Genomic DNA, 17,674 nt, shown 5'->3' with positions numbered 1-17,674 from the left:
GTCGCTGTTTCAGTCAGAGCAGTGTTCAGGCTGCTGGTGAATGTAAGCTGTTACCCGGTTTGGCTTGATTTTGTGTCCAGGAAGCTAAAAAAGGAGGGCGTTAATGGTGGGGACGTTTTCTGAGATTGTGACACATTCCTTATGATCAGGTTTTGAGCGAAAAACCCTTTTTCCCACAGTCACTCTGACCCCCCAGCTGAGCCGGTTCTGTGGTGCTGTTAGAGTCATAGAATCACTGGTTGGAAACAACCTTTAAGATCAGCAAGTGCAAGTATAACCCACCCCTGGCACTGCTCCATGTGTCCTGAGAACCTCATGTCCGTCTGTCCAGCCCTCCAGGGCTGGTGACTCCAGCACTGCCCTGGGCAGCCTGTTCCAATGCCCCACAGCCCTTTGGGGAAGAAATTGTTCCCCAGATCCAACCTCAACCTCCCCTGGGCAACTTGAGGCCGTTTCCTCTGGTCCTGGGGCTTGTTCCTGGGGAGCAGAGCCCGACCCCCCTGGCTCCAAGCTCCTTTCAGGCAGTTCAGAGATCAGAAGGTCTCCCCTCAGCTCCTGTTCTCCAGCTGAACCCCCCAGCTCTCTCAGCCGCTCCCATCACACTTGTTCAGGCCGATACTCCGGATGGGCCGGAGCCCGGTGGAGAGGGCAGGGCCGAGGGGCTCCCGCGGGCGAGCGGTGGCACCGAGCCCCCCCCTCCAAAACAAAACCGCATCCGCTCGGGGCTGCGGAGTCGCGCAGCTCCCCTAGGGGGCGCACTGCTCCGCGGCGGCGCGCCGGCTGCACGCGGCGAGGGGGCGGGCCCCGCGGCGGCGGCGGGCGGTGATTGGCGGGTGCGAGACTATAAATAAGAGCGGCGGTGGGGGGGACAAAGCAGTCTGCGCGGGACCGGCGGGGCGGCAGGGCGTCCCGCAGCACTGCCACCTGGCTGTTTGGTTTTTTTTTTTCGTTTTTTTTAATTCCTTATTTTTTTTTTTTTTGGAGGGAGCCTAGTGTGGTGTGCTTTTATTTTTTTTTTCTTTTTTTTTTCTTACCTTTTGTTGTGGCCGGCCTGAGGGACTACAGTACAGCCGAGATCAATGAAGGAAAGAAGAGCCAGCCAGAAGTTATCGAACAAGGCGGCGGTGATGGATCCCAACCAGAACGTCAAGTGCAAGATCGTAGTAGTGGGGGACAGCCAGTGCGGGAAAACCGCGCTGCTCCACGTCTTCGCCAAGGACTGCTTCCCCGAGGTGAGCTGGGACCGGGACCGGGGTCGGGGCTGGGACTGGGGTCAGGATTAGGACCGCGGCGGAGGCGGCGCTGGGCTCGGGCTGACCGTGCGCTCTTCTCCCGGCAGAGCTACGTCCCCACCGTCTTCGAGAACTACACGGCCAGCTTCGAGATCGACACGCAGCGCATCGAGCTCAGCCTCTGGGACACCTCAGGTGAGCGCTGCCCCGGGAGGGTCGCGGAGGAGCGGCAGCCACGGCGGTCGCGGGGGGAGCGGCCCCACAGCCCCTCGCCGCCGCGTCCTGGTGGGGCTGCCCGGCTCCCCATGCGAGCGCTAGATGGGCGAGACGAGCGGCTGCCTCTGCGTTTGGTTTTCTGTTTATATTCTTTATTTAGGTGTTTATTTATTTATTTTTTTAACCTGAGATCTGCTTGAGCGATATACTTGACTTTTGGGGAGTGAAAGGGTGTGGACAAACCTCCACGAAGCTATTTGTCAGCATTTGCGGGGAAAGGCGGGGCAGGGCTATGGGTGCTCACCTGCCCGGCGATGGGAAGAGCTTCTCCAGGGTCACCTCTGCCGCTGGGGAACCTGGCTGTGCCCAGCAGGAGAGCGAAGGCGTGTTTATATGTGATAGTGGTAAATTAGATCAGCTCAATTTGAGTTCCTTGTAGCCTGATAGAAGAGTTTGGGTTGGAAGGGCCCTTCCCAGCTTCCCCAGTGCCCCCCCTGCCATGAGCAGGGACATCTGCACCAGCTCAGGGTGCTCAGAGCCCCGTCCAGCCTGGCCTGGGATGTCTCAGCCACCACCTCTCTGGCCAACCTGGGCCAGGCTCTTACCACCCTCAGTGTAAAAATGTCCTTAATGCTTCTTTAGGATTTGCTATTTTTTTAGTGAAATGCAGTACTTTTTCCCCTGGTTTTGAGAAGTCTTTAAAGCCAGGAAAGCCTAGGGAGGTGTGGGCATCTCTGGCCCACTGAGGGTGCAGAAGGAACCGTCCTGTCTTAGATACCACGAGCAGTGCTAAGAGTCCTCATCGCTCTTCCAGTCATGCCTTTGTCAAAAACCCTGGCTCACGTGTCTCTAAGGTCGGGCTTCTTGGTGCTTGGCTGTCTTAGATCTCATCTTAGGTCAGGACCATCTCTAGATCCTGCTGTCATTAGGAGCTGGACTAAGTTTGCTGCCAAGGCAATGAGGCTTTACCCCTGAACTTGCCCCCTCAGTGCAATAACTGAGCGGTGGTCGGGGTGAATGACACAGTGAACCATTAACACAGGCGTGGATCAACATAAACTCTACAGAAGCAATTGGGAAAAAAGCTGCAAGAAATTGCCAGAGTGTGCAAGCCCTCTCTCTTTGAGGCAGATTGTGTAGATAGCTTGTTAATGTTCAATTTGGAGCCAGCAGTTCCTTCTAAATATGAAAGCAGTGCTTTTACCAGAAACTAAAATGTTAATTCCTTTTTTAAAAAGGAGTTTAGGCGGTGAGTTGGCTTTCCTCTTGCTGTTGAGGAAATGATTCCAAATTCTTGCAACATGATTACTGGGAAAAGGCAGTCTCCTACCCACAACCAGTATCAGCCTAGCTCTGGACTGATTTTTTGTCTTCATCTCGTGCCAAGTAAGACTTGCAGACTTCCAGAGTGTGTCTGGTTTGAGCTTTCATCCTGATTACTAAGCTGGCTGTAACAAACTCTGTGGAGTAAAGGCTTATTAAAAATTAATAGTGAAATTATTTGGGAAAACTTTAGCTATTAAAATACAACACGCTCGCAGGTTAAGATGTTTGACGTGGGTAGGTTTGGAATCTAGATGTCAAAGGCCGGAGACACCCATGTAATGAAATATTCTGTAGCACTTCAGAAGATAAAAGCAGTGGAAGAAGCACCTGCCAGCCTTTGCGTGTGGATGTCGTCCTTTCGGGCCTGTCCTGGAACTCGTAGAAAATTTGACTTTTCTCAGAAGTTTTAAGATCAAGTGGCTTATTGGTCTGCAGTCTGAAACTGGAGAGGAAATGTTGGAAATATCCCATGGCTGGTTTTATTAAGTATTGCCGAGCTCTGGTTGTGGGACTCTGCGGATGCAGAATTGTCTCTCTGTAAACAGCCCTTCCAAACCCATTAACCCCCTGTAAAATCACATCACCAGATAAGGGACATCAGAAGATAAGATAGTGGTTTAGCATTGTCTTAAATTCTTGGTAATTTATTTTTGACGAGTCTTTGTCCTAGTCCTCTGCTGAATTAGAATAAATATCTTCATGATATTTTTAAAGCAGGACTAGATCTAGTTAACTTAAAAATATGACTGATGAACTGCAGAGTACTGATGGAAAATAATGTCCATCGCAACACGGGGGAGGTTAATGGCTCGAGCGATTTGAAGTACTTCAGCATCTATTGGGGGAAGAGGGAAGGAAGCTATTTTGCTGAATTTGATTGCAGTGTACTGCAAATACTTTCGAGATGACTTGATCACTATTTAATGTCTATCTTTAACTGTTTTCTAATGGGAGCATGCAACAGGCTGCCTTGCAAATTAGTCCCTAACTTGAGCTTCAGTAAATGTCATTTTTGCATTGAATCCTTTGGAAGGAAGGTCCTGCCACCTTTGACTATTTATTTTTCTCATTGAGAAAATGAGAAAAGCTGTAGGCATTGGTTAAAACAGTCTTGTGGGAGGGTGGGAGCAGGCCCTGCCAGCATGGTTTTGGTCTATAATCCAATAATAATAATAATAATAATGCTGTGCTTTTTACTAGAGGACTCAAGTAAAAAAGTAGAGAGTCACGCAATTGCTAGAACATTTTAAAGCTAGCTGTAAATTTTTTGGGAAAGATGTTGTTATATAATGGATATGTCAATAGAAATATGGGGCAAAACTTTATAACAAGTAAGAGTGGAATGGGAAGATTCATTATTCAAATATTTTCTGGTACTGTCTTGTTCTGCAAGTCATCATAAGGATTTAAATTAGCCACAGCATTAAGGAAGGCACTTGCCAAGTTGAATTTCAATTGGTTTTTGGACTACCAACCCTTCTTTCAAAGCAGGAATGTCTGGTTGCAATCTAAGTACACCATAAATTATTCCACTGTGTGGTAACAGAGCATGGCAGTCTTGAGCTGTTTGGGAGCCATGTGCTTATTTTGCTAGGTAGAGCATTTTAAAAAGCTTTCTTCAGGCTCAAGCTTCATCTCCTGTGTAGTCTCATGGACACAGTGGAGAATCCTTGTGTATCGGACACCTTTGTCTACCATAGGCATGGTTTTAATGTGCATTTACCAAGGTTTTAGCTTCTTCCATGAAAAGTGACTACTTTGATACTTCTATTCCTTGCTAGTACAACAGCAGCTGTGCCACAGAAATCACATACTATTAATTAGACAGAAAACATATTTTAGGTTTTTTATTGTTTGAACTGTAGAAGCTGTACTGGATACTCCCATAAAATAATTCTCAGCAGGGCCAGAAATACTTATGCAGTGCCAAGCATTAGCATATAATTAAATCCAGAAGGGCCTCAGAGCTTTACATCAGCTTAGCTTTACTGTGATATGAACGCGCTCGATGCATTCAGTGTCTTTATAGAAACAGAATACTAATTTTAAAGCTTTTTGCTGCAATCTTTCAGAAGTTATCTGAAACATACAGGATTTAAAGTTACTATTTTCCTGGCCTCTCTGGCAGTCAGCTTTGTAAAGGAAATGTCAAATTTCATTTGCAAGTTGGCTATGTTGAGCCATTACACATTACAGTGTAATAGCAACTAGTCTTTATAGGTTTGGGGCTTTTTTTCCCCTTTAGAGGGAAAAATTGATAACTGGGAATGCCAAGCCACCTACCCAAGTCCTGTTTTCTGTTTGACATATGGAAATGTAAACGCACAAAATACTCGGAATATTGTGATCTTCATGTGCTTGGAGATGTGTTCTAGGATATTCAGTGTACCAAATCAGCTGTGTTTTCTCCAAAGCAGCCAAGGTGGCTTTGGGAAGCCATGGGCAGTGAATCACCGACGTGGAGCAGCCGCGGCACTATTTGATGTGTTTTCTGTAGCCGATAATTAGTGAACCCAAGGCTTTGGGAGCAAGAATGCTGCTGTTCATCTCTCGTTCTTTCAGTTGACTGGAGTCCAAAAGGCTACAAAGACTAATGCCTGATGGCTGCTTGGCGGTGTGGAAATAGGAAAATCTTGCCTGTAACTGAGCACTGATTCCCTCGGGGCCTGCGGGCGAGCAGGAGCTGCCCAGGTTCTGCTCTGGTGTTGGAGCATGGGGATGAACCTACTGGTTTCAACTGGTGGCGGTTGTGGGTTTGGGTCTTGCAGGCAAACAGGACATCAGCTCGCCCTGATTTTATAGTGTTAACTTGTTGACCTTATTGCAGCCTTTCTGTACTTAAAAGGGGCCTATAAGAAAGATGGGGACTGACTTTTGAGCAGGGCCTATTGCATAGGACAAGGGGTTATGGTTTGAAACTAAAGGAGGGAGATTCAGGCTGGACATGAGGAAGAAATTGTTGGCCTGAGGGTGGTGAGAGCCTGGCCCAGGTTGGCCAGAGAGGTGGTGGCTGAACCATCCCTGGAGACATCCCAGGCCAGGCTGGACGGGGCTCTGAGCACCCTGAGCTGGTGAAGATGTCCCTGTCATGGCAGGGTGGGGGGCACTGGGGGGGCTTTGATGGTCCCTTCAACTCAAACTTATTCTGTGTTTCTACTAAGCCACCAAAAAATTAACTGTGCTTTAACTTCTAATGGTGTAATTCTCTTATTTATTGAGATAGCAACATTTAAGCCTAAGCTTGGTATCTTCTGTAGATGAAAGCTAGCCATATTCCCGGGGTGAGGTTTTATTTCGATTTAATACCTGAATATATGTTGTACTTTGCGTGAAACAGAAAGTTTTGAAAGTAGATCAACTGAAGTTGCGCCAGGGAAGGTTCAGGTGGGATATTAGGAAAAGATTCTTCGCAGAGAGGGCTCTTGGGCATTGGAACAGGCTGCTCGGGGCAGCGATGGGGTCACCATCCCTGGAGGGGTTTAAAGGTGTATAAATGAGCTTCTCAGGGACGTGGTTTTAGTGCTGGAGTTGGGTTATGGTTGGACTCAATGATCTGGAGGGTCTCTTCCAACCAAAATGAATCTGTGATAATGTTTAGATTATTTTGTCTTAAATAATTTAAGCCACTAAACAGATTAAAAAAAGGGGGATTACAGCTGGAATGTACTTCCACCAAAAAGTGCGATGAACTACAGCAATTCCTTGGTAAAACTGAAAAAATCCACGTTGTCCTTGACAAAAATATTTGATTTGTAGGCACAGAATCACAAACACAATTAGGCTTTTTTTTTTCCCCACGCATAGCATGGCTGTAGCTCCGCATTCTCCTCCTGTTTTCTAGGGTTGGCATGGCTTCAAATCTGCAGACTGGCTTGAAGAAAAGAGCGAGCAGCCTGGCTGGGCCGGGCTCAAGTTGTCTGTTCAGACTTGAGCCTCATTCCTGACATTCCTGCCTTCTGAGGGTTTCTCTGGGCGAAGCGATGAAATGCCCGATTGAATAGGCTCCCGCAGCCGTAGCCCCTCTTTATTTGCACAGTAATAAAGGTTCGGTTATTGCTGTTGAATGAGACCAGGAAATTTCCTTTGTCAATACTGCGGTTTAGATGGTTCCCATTTGTTCTGCCGCACAACCAAGCCCTGAAGAAAAGGTGTCAAATATTCCTCCGAGCAGAAGCGTTGCCTATAAAGCCACCCTTATAACTTGGCACCTTTAACATGAGAGGTTCAGAAGAAAAACTTGAAAAGAAAAAACCCTGAGAACCAGCCCAGCTACAGCTGACACAGTAGAAAGGAGGCTCAGGGCTGGAGGTGGCGACGGCATGTATATATCAATACATGCTGATGGACATATATGGTGTGTTGTATCCCTGAAGAGTGGTGAGTGAGGAGATAGGTATGTGTCTAAGGAATTAGTTTCTGGGTGAGGCTTTTTTGTTCTTTTTGAGACTCCTTTCTAGCCAGAAACCATTTGGCCAAGCGTTAACGATCTCGGGTCCTGCCCTTACTTGCTGGAGCTGGGCAGGGAGATGTGCTGGCCCAGCAGTGGCTCTCACCAGTATGCAGGCTGGAACTGGGCAGCAGACTGTGCCTTGACCAGTTTAACACTGCAGAGCGGTGCTGGTGGGTAGTTAACAGCACATTGCTCTGAAATTCATCTGTCTGGAGCAAATAGTTTGGCCTCAGGGTTCCAGGATAAAGAATTTGGCCCTGGGGCTCCAGGATAAATCATTTGACCCGAAGGTTCCGGGGTAAATAGTTTGGCCCTGGGGCTTCAGGATAAATAGTTTGGGCTCAAGGTTCGAGGGTAAATAATTTGGCCCTGGGGCTTCAGGGTGAATAATGTGGGTCTGGGGTAGGTAATTTGGCGTCAAGGTTCCAGGGTAAATAGTTTGGCCCTGGGGCTCCAGGGTAAATAATTTGGGCTCAAGGTTCCAGGGTAAATAATTTGGCCTCAGGGTTCCAGGGTAAATAGTTTGGCCCTGGGGCTCCAGGATAAATAATTTGGTCTCAAAGTTCCAGGGTAAATAATTTGGTCTCAAAGTTCCAGGGTAAATAATTTGGTCTCAAAGTTCCAGGGTAAATAATTTGGGCTCAAGGTTCCAGGGTAAATAATTTGGCCCCGGGGCTTCAGGGTGAGTAATTTGACTCTGGGGTAGGTAATTTGGCATCAAAATTCCAGAGTAAATAATTTGACTCTAGGGTAGATAATTTGGCCTCAAGGCTCCAGAGTAAATAATTTGGCCCTGGGGCTCCAGGATAAATAATTTGGCCTCAAGGTTCCAGGGTAAATAATTTGGCCTCAAGGTTCCAGGGTAAATAATTTGGCCCCGGGGCTCCAGGATAAATAATTTGGCCTCAAGGTTCCAGAGTAAATAATTTGGCCCTGGGGCTCCAGGATAAATAATTTGGCCCCAGGGCTCTGGGGTAAATAATTTGGGCCGGGGACTTCAGGGTGAATCATTTGACTCCAGGATAAATAATTTGGCCCTGGGGCTCCAGGATAAATAATTTGGCCCCCGGGCTCCTGGATGGAGGCATCATAATAGCAGTGCTGGAGATAGCTGGGGAATAATTAGTAGTGGAAAATGCTTATTTGATAAGTCACTGCAAGCAGAGCTGAGCTCAAATTAATAGTTAACTACCGGTCAGCTCAGCTCGCTTAGATTTCTTTCTAAAATGTCATTTCCCGCTGAAGACAGCTCACTGTTTTTTAAAGAGCAGTTTTTGACAGCTGCCTCTTTGTTAGATTGACATCACTGATGAAGACGAGCGTTTGAATAAAATAGTCTCGTTCAACAAATTACCTTCTGCTACCTAGTTTGGTAATGCTTCATTCCCCATGTGTTACTCTTCATTTCAAAAACAACATTCCTGGGATTCTTGACTCCTTCCTTCCCGTGTACGCTGTCCAAGTGAAGTCATGTGCGGTACGTCCGCACCGGTCCCCGCTCTGCTCTGTGCAACAGCCTGAGCCGCCTGTCACTTGAAAACTTGAGGAATTTCTCTCTAATCCGGTTAATAGTCTCCTCGGCCTCTGAGACTTTACAGCCAATTAGTTCTAGATAGTTGGAAAATTGGTGATATAATTAGCTGATAACGCCGAAACTCTTGGAAGTTGTTTTCTTGTGTGTGTTCTGTGCTGTTATTTCAGGTCTGTGAGAGAAAAATACAGGAATGTATGTGTAAGAAAATGCATTTTTAAGTTGCAGGCATGCATTTTAAAGCCCAAGCCCTTATCCCTTCAGTCTGCTTTTAAATCAGAAGTGAATTGTCTTCAGTAAGTGAAGCTTCAGCAGAGTTAAGGCCAAGCTGAATGGTGCCTGGGTGGAACTTCCTAGACAATGAGAGTTATTTTCCCCAAACCTGTTCTTAGATTGACCAGATGATAAAAATGAGATTTCAGACTCTGGAGGTATATTTGTAACTCTGCACATCATGGCAATTCTTAAAGAAACAAATCCTTAAAGCGTTTATCTTAGCAGCTCTGGAAGTAAAGCATGCACACCGTGCAATACTGCACCTGTTTGTGTTCCATTAGATAACTAGATTAGCTTTGATCTCATTGATCAAAAATTGTTTTATGGGCTAAACATAAGTGTTTATTGCAAGCATATATTGGGTGAGGCTTTTTGTGACAGATAACTTGCTGCCTGTCTACAGTTTAGTTCCTATCAGAGAACTAAAACAAATGTTCCAATGCAAAGCAAGAGTTCCTTCTGAAAATTGCCAATCCCACAACAATGAAAGATGCTTTTTGCATTTCAAACTATTTGCTTGAAATGAAATGCTAGAATCAAACCTGCCTTATTTCAAAACTTGCTGAACTGAAAGCGCAGCTGTGACCAATCTGCTTTGAAGGAGCTTTTTGGAGGTTCAGGTTTTGTTCTGGAAGTCAAATCCCTGCAGGTTAATGCTGAGGCTTAAACTTGGGCTGACCCCAATTTCCCTTTCCTTGTTATTAGGGGCATCGCGAGCTTTGGGTGGGAGATGGATCGCTGGGGTGCCATCACTCTTAATTACTTGGGAAAGCTGTTGCTTTTGTAGGTGAGAATTAAAAGGAAAATGGGAACATGAGTATCTACAATAAGTGTTTGGGGAATGCAGCACTACTGAAGAAAAGATGGTAGCTGAATGCTGTTGAAGGGCTTCACTGAAAAGTTTCTAAACTTTCTGAATAATTTTGAATTACTGCAGAAAGTGGAAATATAAACTAATAAAAATGTCATTTCTTTGTTCCTGCAGGGTCTCCTTATTATGACAACGTCCGCCCGCTCTCCTATCCCGATTCTGATGCTGTCCTGATTTGCTTTGACATCAGTCGGCCAGAAACTCTTGACAGCGTGCTAAAAAAGGCAAGTGTTGGAGAAGCTTTGGAGTGCAGAACCGTTTGAGTAGCTCATCTGTACATCTCTGAACAGTGATGCTGCTTCCTAGATTGGAAACTCAGTTTGTTGCTTTTAATGGAAAGATGGCCAGACCGCGCTCCGTACTGTTAGAATTTGAGATGGTTTGTTTGAAAGGGATGAGCGTTAATTGAAAACAAAACCTCATCCCTAATGGATGCTCTGGGATGAAGTAGATTCTCATTCCTCAGCCCTTAGACAGCAGCAAATTGTTCAGGGTGGTGTGAGATGCAGGGCTGGGTGCAGCAAGAAATTGTGTCTCACCTTATATTCATCCAACAGACGGGATTGAGAAACTTTGCTGTGTTGCAGGGATGGTTAATACGTGCCTGCCAAGCGATTGGGTTTTTGCCAGGGCTTTACGTAATTCCTCAGCCTGAAGTTAGAAGGAGCCAGTGACAAATGCCTCTGGAAGGCACCAGCAGACCTAGCAGTGGCACAGAAATGCAATCCTGCACCGAACTTGCTGTTTTTCAGCGGCTCAGTGATCTGAGATTCAGTGCCAGACCTTCCCTGAGTGAAAACATTGAATTCTGATAATCCAGCTCTTGTGTTTGCGAAGTGGTCCTGATCCTCTCCTCGGTCACTGGGCACGGCTCAGACTTTGCAGGGTTGTCTTGAAGGTTTAATGACCTGAAGTTCCTTTTTCTGTTTTGTTCTGTAGTTGGGGCCAATGATTTCTTGTGTCACTGGGAATAAAGTGACATACAGTGCTCTGAATAGCCTACAGAAAATACTTAAGACTATTCTCTCAGCAACCAACTGTGCCGACAGACACCTAGAACTGCCTTTTTGTATTCTGTACTTGATAATGTTGGTTTCTATACTGAGATTATTTTCTGATATGCTTTCCAACCCAAATTATATCCGTAGGTTTTAGGGTTTGTGTGACCTATCTAGATTATGCTGCGAAATTTTTGGCTTGTGTTCTCAAAAGAACCATGTAGAAGGGAAAGAAAACCAAGGATTATATCACAAATTGTGTTTGAAGGACTTATTACTAGTTCAGCATAGCTGCACTCTTGACAGATTTGTCTAGTTTTAAGTGTGAGGATGTTGCCATGAGCCAATATATAGGAAGATCTGTTTTGTGGTTAGAAAGACCTGCCTCTGTATCTCCGTCTTGAGGAACCATTGAATGTGGTGACACCAGGTTTTGCTGGTTCCTGTCTGCAAATGCCTTTGGCCAGGTGTTCACCGCTAGTGAGGAACAACAGCTCTGCAAACATTTACTGATGTAGGTGACTATTCAGTGCCACTTGATTAGCAAGTCAGTGGAATTACTGAGTGTATGAGATTGTAAGATTTCACCCTTGACCAGATTCTGCTGGGACTGATGCCTTTAGAAATTAGCTTGGAGGTAGCTACAACTATTACGTAAGAATATTTGCACGTAAAATGTCATGACTTATTAAACTTTATCTTATATCCATCGCTGCTTTGGATTTAAACATTCAAATACTCGAGTATAATAACCACCCAAAATTTTACAGTGGAAAGGTGAAATCCAGGAGTTTTGTCCGAACACCAAGATGCTTTTGGTTGGCTGCAAGTCGGATCTCCGCACAGACGTGAGCACGCTAGTGGAACTTTCCAACCACCGGCAGACCCCCGTGTCCTACGATCAGGTATGTGCCACATCCTTTTTTGGACTTAGGGGTGTAAAATAAGACTCTTTCTATCAGTGTAGACATCTTAGTGAACAGTTTCTCCCTCTGTTGCTGTGGATGCATCCTAGAAGGCAGATGTGCATACTCTGGTAGTAGATGGAGGTGAATTTGAAAGCTATTTTAAATAAAGGCAAAGCCTTCCCACAGGCTGGATGCCCCACAACACGTGCTTTAAGCAACATAAGATTATAGCCTTATCAGTTGCAAAGAGCCTTTTTAAGTGAATCAAAAAGAAACTTACCACTTTTCTGGGCATGCAGGTACCAAAACAGTAACTGGAAGGTGACATGTCCTGTTCGTTTACTGATAAATGGGTGAAACTGTTGTCTTCAATCTTAATATTTGAATCTCGTGCATTTGACTTAAGCACCATGACAAACATTGCATATAATGTGACCTCTTAATAAAAATCCTGTTTCATGGAAACATAATCTGTGAAAACATCCTGTAACCCCTTCTGAAGGTGGCAGCAAATCCAGAAGGCACCTCAGTTCTTAATGGTGGTTCTTTGCTGCTGGGGGAGTGAGAAATTTGGAGCCAGGCATCAAATCATAGAGTAGTTTGGGTTATGGGACCTTCACAGCTCATCCAGTGCCACCCCAGCCATGAGCAGGGACATCTTCACCAGCTTGGGTTGCTCAGAGGATGGAGAAACTGAGGTGGAAGGGAAAGGAATCACGTCATGGGAGAGCAGGAGATGGAGAAGAGGGGAAAGCTGGGCTCGAAGGTAATAAACTTCCCCTTAGTACTCACACGTGTGAGTAATAGCATGGCAGTCATTCAGCATGGCAGCTGAATCACAGTGGTGGCTTCAGATACACCCTGGGGATGTAGAGTGAGAATGGAACCTCCAGGAGTAACTCCAACCAGTGATGTATCCTGTGCTATCAGTTTTTTGATGTTTTATGCACAACCTTGGGTTTTGCAAACCAACAGCTCCTAATATGTGATGGCTAATAACGCAGCCTCCTGCAGCATGGTTAAATTTGAAAGGGCAGAGATACCACCGTAAACCGAGTGTCTTGATTAAAATACAACATGGGGTGTTGTGCTGTGATGGCTTATGCTGGTTATGGCGTTTTTCTTCCACTTCACTTGGTAAACGTCCCATCTCAGACAATTTGATAAGAAACAACATGCCAAATTTTAGTGTAAGGCAATTCAGAGGTGTCCTTAAATCCTGCTCGTTGCAGATGATGTCACCTTGATTACAACTGCCACTGTTGCACGTGTATATATTCATGTTGTTCAGCCTGAGCTGTCATTTTTTCTGCTAATTTTCTTTGAATATTCAAACTTAAAAGGAGATACTGTCGGCCTCTATTACATAAGTTCATCTATTACATTTTGTACAGTATTTCAATAAAATCACCACGTCTGACTCTTTTCCATAGTGATTAAAAACCTACTGACATGGGTTTGTCCTCCGGTGTTGAAGTTTGACATCTCTGGTGTCACGGCTCAGCCCTTAGGAACGGGACTTGGCTGAAGACAAAGGGCTAAGCCAGAATTTATTACTTGGCAGCCAAAGGGATGATCGGACGTGTTACAGGGAAGCCCATACTTCAAAAAAACTCTCAAAATTTCCCCTACTCTCTGTACACAAAAGCTGAGAGCTGAGTGATGGTTGTACCTCTTGTGGTTACCAAAGCCCAGCACTGGCATGAAGGGTCCTCTGGGGTCAAAATACGCAACTTCTTGTTAAATTCCCTTGCCTTGCTGAGTCGACGTGGGATCAAAGACCTTAGCAGGGTTTTTGCCATTCCTCCGAAGCATTGGGAGGATAAACTGTTGATGGTGACACCCCGTCTCAGCTACACCTGAGCAAACATTGCTGAGGCTCTCAGGTCTGGACTAGGCTTGGTTAGTAGGAGCTGTGATGTTTAACCATGGGGAGGGCTTGTCCTACACACTATTACTCTTTTATCAGCTCCTCCCGCTTACAGCTGATAAGAGGACGGCTGCATCACTGCTGTGCAAACAGCGCGTAGGGGATGTGGGCTCAAATAGATAAATGCCAGCAACCCGGCAGCGGAGCAGAGAGGAGGGTTGGGCTGACTGGTGTCCAAGGCTTACGGCTACTTGAGGAGTGACACATCGCCCATGTGCGTGGGTTTTGTAACTTACTAAAAAGATTCATCCCTCAGAAGTAAAATTCCACTGAAACAACTCTGTTTTTTCACACAATGCTGCACCGTCTTCCTGTAGCAAAATCCGCAGTAGGATACCGGAGTATGGTCATCTGCTGGAGTCGCTTGTTTTTCGTGTGCTGCTGGAACAAATATCACTGCTTTGGCTTATAATGCGTTTAAAATTGCAAAAGAAGGGTTCGTGTAACACTTATGTCCTTCTTTTATTTGCCTATTCCTTAGCTACAAGTTGATCTAACTCTCCCCAGCCCAGGAACCCACAACACATTTCCCTATGAACTTTAGTCCTGTCCCAGAGATGTGACACGGGCTCCGCTCCAGGTCAGGGACACGCAGAGCCGGGACCCCTAAGGCAGTCAGATTTAATCCATTTTCTCTTTGGAGACAAGGCTTAAATCTGGGATCTGCCAAGTCCAGACCTTTCCCCGTGAGCACGTGATTCCCAAACGCAACTTAAGATGTAACGGTGAAATTGCCAGATACATCCTACTATTGCTCTTCTGGTTTTCCGCAGTTGTTTGCAGGTCACTGGGCTTATCTTCTCTCTTCCAAATTGTATTTATCGGCACAGCAGATAAAGCTTGGATGCTTGTTTAGTGCATCTTGGAACCAAAGCTCTGTTTATTTTGCAAAATTAGCTGCTGGCTGTCATGCTGGAGCTTTAGCTTTGGTGTTCACAAAACATTGTGCATGGAAAACAGCGCTGAAAAGTAATTGTGCGGTTTGCTGGGGAAACTTCGTATTGATTGCACGCTCTTTTTTCCCTTAGGGTGCAAATATGGCCAAACAGATTGGAGCAGCTACATATATCGAATGCTCAGCCTTACAGTCAGAAAACAGCGTCAGAGACATTTTTCACGTCGCCACCTTGGCGTGTGTGAACAAAACAAATAAAAACGTGAAACGGAACAAATCGCAGAGGGCGACAAAGCGGATTTCGCACATGCCCGGCAGGCCAGAACTTTCCACAGTGGCGACGGACTTGCGAAAGGACAAAGCAAAGAGTTGCACGGTGATGTGAGGGACCCTGATTTCCTGGAGGAGGAGGAAGAGAAGCGTCCGGGAGGGGTTGAAGGCTCGGTGAAGTTCACAGCCACATGGTATTTAACGGGGGCTTTAGCGGAGACTCTTCGCCTGTTGCGTGAGACTGTTACTTAGGAACTGAGCAGCGAGAAGAAATGGTTCGAAACGAGGTGGCATCGGGAAATGATACGTGGAAGAAAATGCCAAAAAAAAAAAGGGAAAATGTTTGAATGTGAGAGGGTGAATGGGAAAATAACACCGCAAAGGAGATGTCATTGACAGTGCTTGTTTCGTTCATTAACGCTCTACTCCTGGATGCTCCCACTTTGGTTTCATTCAAATAATACTTAATTTTTTATTATTATTTTCAAGAAGACGTTATTAATATGCCCTCCTCATTAAGGAACTACCCCTGTGACCTTATAGTTGGTTTTCCAAAGGATATGATCTAATTTTTTAGTAGCTCATTGTTAAAATGGAGAGTGTCCCGAGGCCTTGGAGGAAAACGCCGTCAGGGAGAAGTCTGGAGTTCTGCCTTCCCGAGACGGCAGCGCCATCTGCATTGGGAATGGAGAGATTTCCCAGTGTTATCGGTGCTCTCACGCCGTGGAAGTTAATGAAGCGGATCAAAGTGGGGTGTGGGGGCAAAGTACCCGCCCCGTCGCGGGACTCGGACTTTCCGTTCCTCTTGGTGATTGTGATTTTAGGGGGGAAATATCTCCAGTTCTGGTGTGCTGTCCGGGTATGTCGCTGTAGGTTTGAGTGAAAGGTGCTAAGAGCTGTGGTGACAAATGATCCTTCATTTTCCAACCACCGTAATTCGTTAAGCCTTACTGCCCATCTGGGGAAGCCCCGAGACTCCGGGTGGATCCCATAGATGCTCTGGAGCAGTGCTGTTCTGTCATGTGGCTCTCTGCAATTCTCTTTGAAAAAAAACCACAAAAACACAACCAAATAATCTGCAAATGAGCCAGCAGAGCCCGATTATCTTTTGGGATGCTCTTCTTTTCGGGGCAGCCATCTCTGGCTGCAGACTTACTTTGCTCGTGGGGTCTAAAGAACTGTGACGCCTTAAGGGGTCTCCAGTGGAAACTGGATCCTGCCCTTAGTCTTTTAAGACTAATATATACGTATCCAGACAACAATCGTAAACCATCGGTGAACCAGCTAAGTCAAATTCCTTTTTGCTTACTGAATACTATTGTTACGTTAAATAAATCTGCCTTTAAAACGGGGTTTAACTGCTTACTGGCTGACTTTAAGTCCATGTTTTCTCTCCAAAGAAGGATCCTGGAGGCTCTAAGCAGCGTGGTTGTCGCTTGTTGAGGGCAAGCGTATTGTTCCCAAGGGTAACGCTTCATTTTGGAAGTGTTCAAGCTGTTGACTTGCGCAGAGGTAAAGGGGTCACCGTCATTAAAACTCAAGTTCTGTGTGTGTTCCCGGCACTTTGTTTTGTCTGGTAAAAGAAGGAAAACAAAGCTATTCCAATGATTTCCCACCAAAAAAAAGACATTTTTACCACCATAATAAGCTTTTGACTGATGCAACAGTGCGCTTAGGGCAGTATTACAAAATAGCTGGTAAGTGCTTTCTGTATTTAAATATTGTGGAAGAAATAAGTTATAACTGTTATAAAACAGAACATTCATTACTTTTTTTTAATTGTTGAAGTCACTTTGTATGTTTGGTTAATGTTTCTGCAGTATTTATTAAAATACCATTTTTTTCTTTGAATTAAAAAAAAAGTAATTAACTTGTAGTGGAAATGGCCTGTGTGTGTTAGCTCATTATCACTTGTGGGCATAATTGTATGGAGCTACAGTCCAGGCATAGCCGGGAACTGGATGTGATTTGACTTTTACCCTTGCAGCAGCTTTTTGGGCGTTATATTGAAGTGAATAATGTGGATTACTGAGATGTTTTTTCCCCAGAATGACAGAGACAGGGTAGACGAGAGCAAGCAAACAAGCGATGTTTGGTTTGCTCGGCCTCCAAAGCATCGGGTGCTGCTTTTTAGGAGGTTTTGTATATTGTAGGATTTGTTCTTTGGTGTCCACTGTTGGTCCAGCAAAGGCAGAATTTCCCACCCGAGGGACGTGCCTGGTTTTTGGGACATCGTGGTTGCTGTGGCTCCTCTTGGAAGAGTTGTCCCAACGCATCATCTCCATGAGGTGGGTCAGGCTCCCATTTGGACACAGAGAACATGATGCTGAGTGCAGCCCGCGTCGTCCTTGCCGCCTTAATGAGCTTTTCTCCTTGCAATTTATAAAGTCCAGGCAAGGGAGCTCCCAAGTTTCTCATTTTGGGGTTTATTGAAGCACATCCTTGGATCTCCAGCCCTGCAGCTGGGGTGTGAGGTGCCTTTGGCCAGGGCTTAATTATCCTCATGCCTAAAAAGCCACCGTGTCTTTGTAGTCTGAACTTCTCTTGATTTAGCCTCTGATCTCCCATAATACGTAGGTGAGATTGACCTGCTCTTGATTACTGAATTCAAGTGGACCTTGTAAGTCACTAGTCTGGGATCAAATCACCAAGAACCAAACAGATCGACTCCTCCTGCAATGATTTTGAATCTCTTGCTATAAGAGATGTTCCCTAATTCATCTTTAACCAACCGTGTTGGCTTTTTGAGGTTTTGGTGTCTTTATGGGGGT

General features: G+C 45.5%; 1 protein-coding gene across 1 annotated transcript; it reads left to right on the top strand.

Moving 5' to 3' along the window:
- Positions 1-292: 292 nt before the first annotated feature.
- RND3 (Rho family GTPase 3) lies at positions 293-16,689 on the top strand. The gene is made up of 5 exons (XM_080346320.1): positions 293-1,232; positions 1,340-1,427; positions 10,017-10,126; positions 11,671-11,805; positions 14,767-16,689. The coding sequence occupies exons 1-5, from the start codon at positions 1,080-1,082 to the stop codon at positions 15,016-15,018; spliced, it is 738 nt and encodes a 245-aa protein (XP_080202446.1). The 5' UTR covers positions 293-1,079; the 3' UTR covers positions 15,019-16,689.
- Positions 16,690-17,674: the final 985 nt, after the last annotated feature.

This window comes from Nesoenas mayeri, assembly GCF_963082525.1.
Source record: "Nesoenas mayeri genome assembly, chromosome: 6".
Lineage (NCBI taxonomy): Eukaryota > Metazoa > Chordata > Aves > Columbiformes > Columbidae > Nesoenas > Nesoenas mayeri.
Note: the sequence above shows the minus strand (reverse complement) of the source record. Positions and strands in the feature narration are given on the sequence as shown.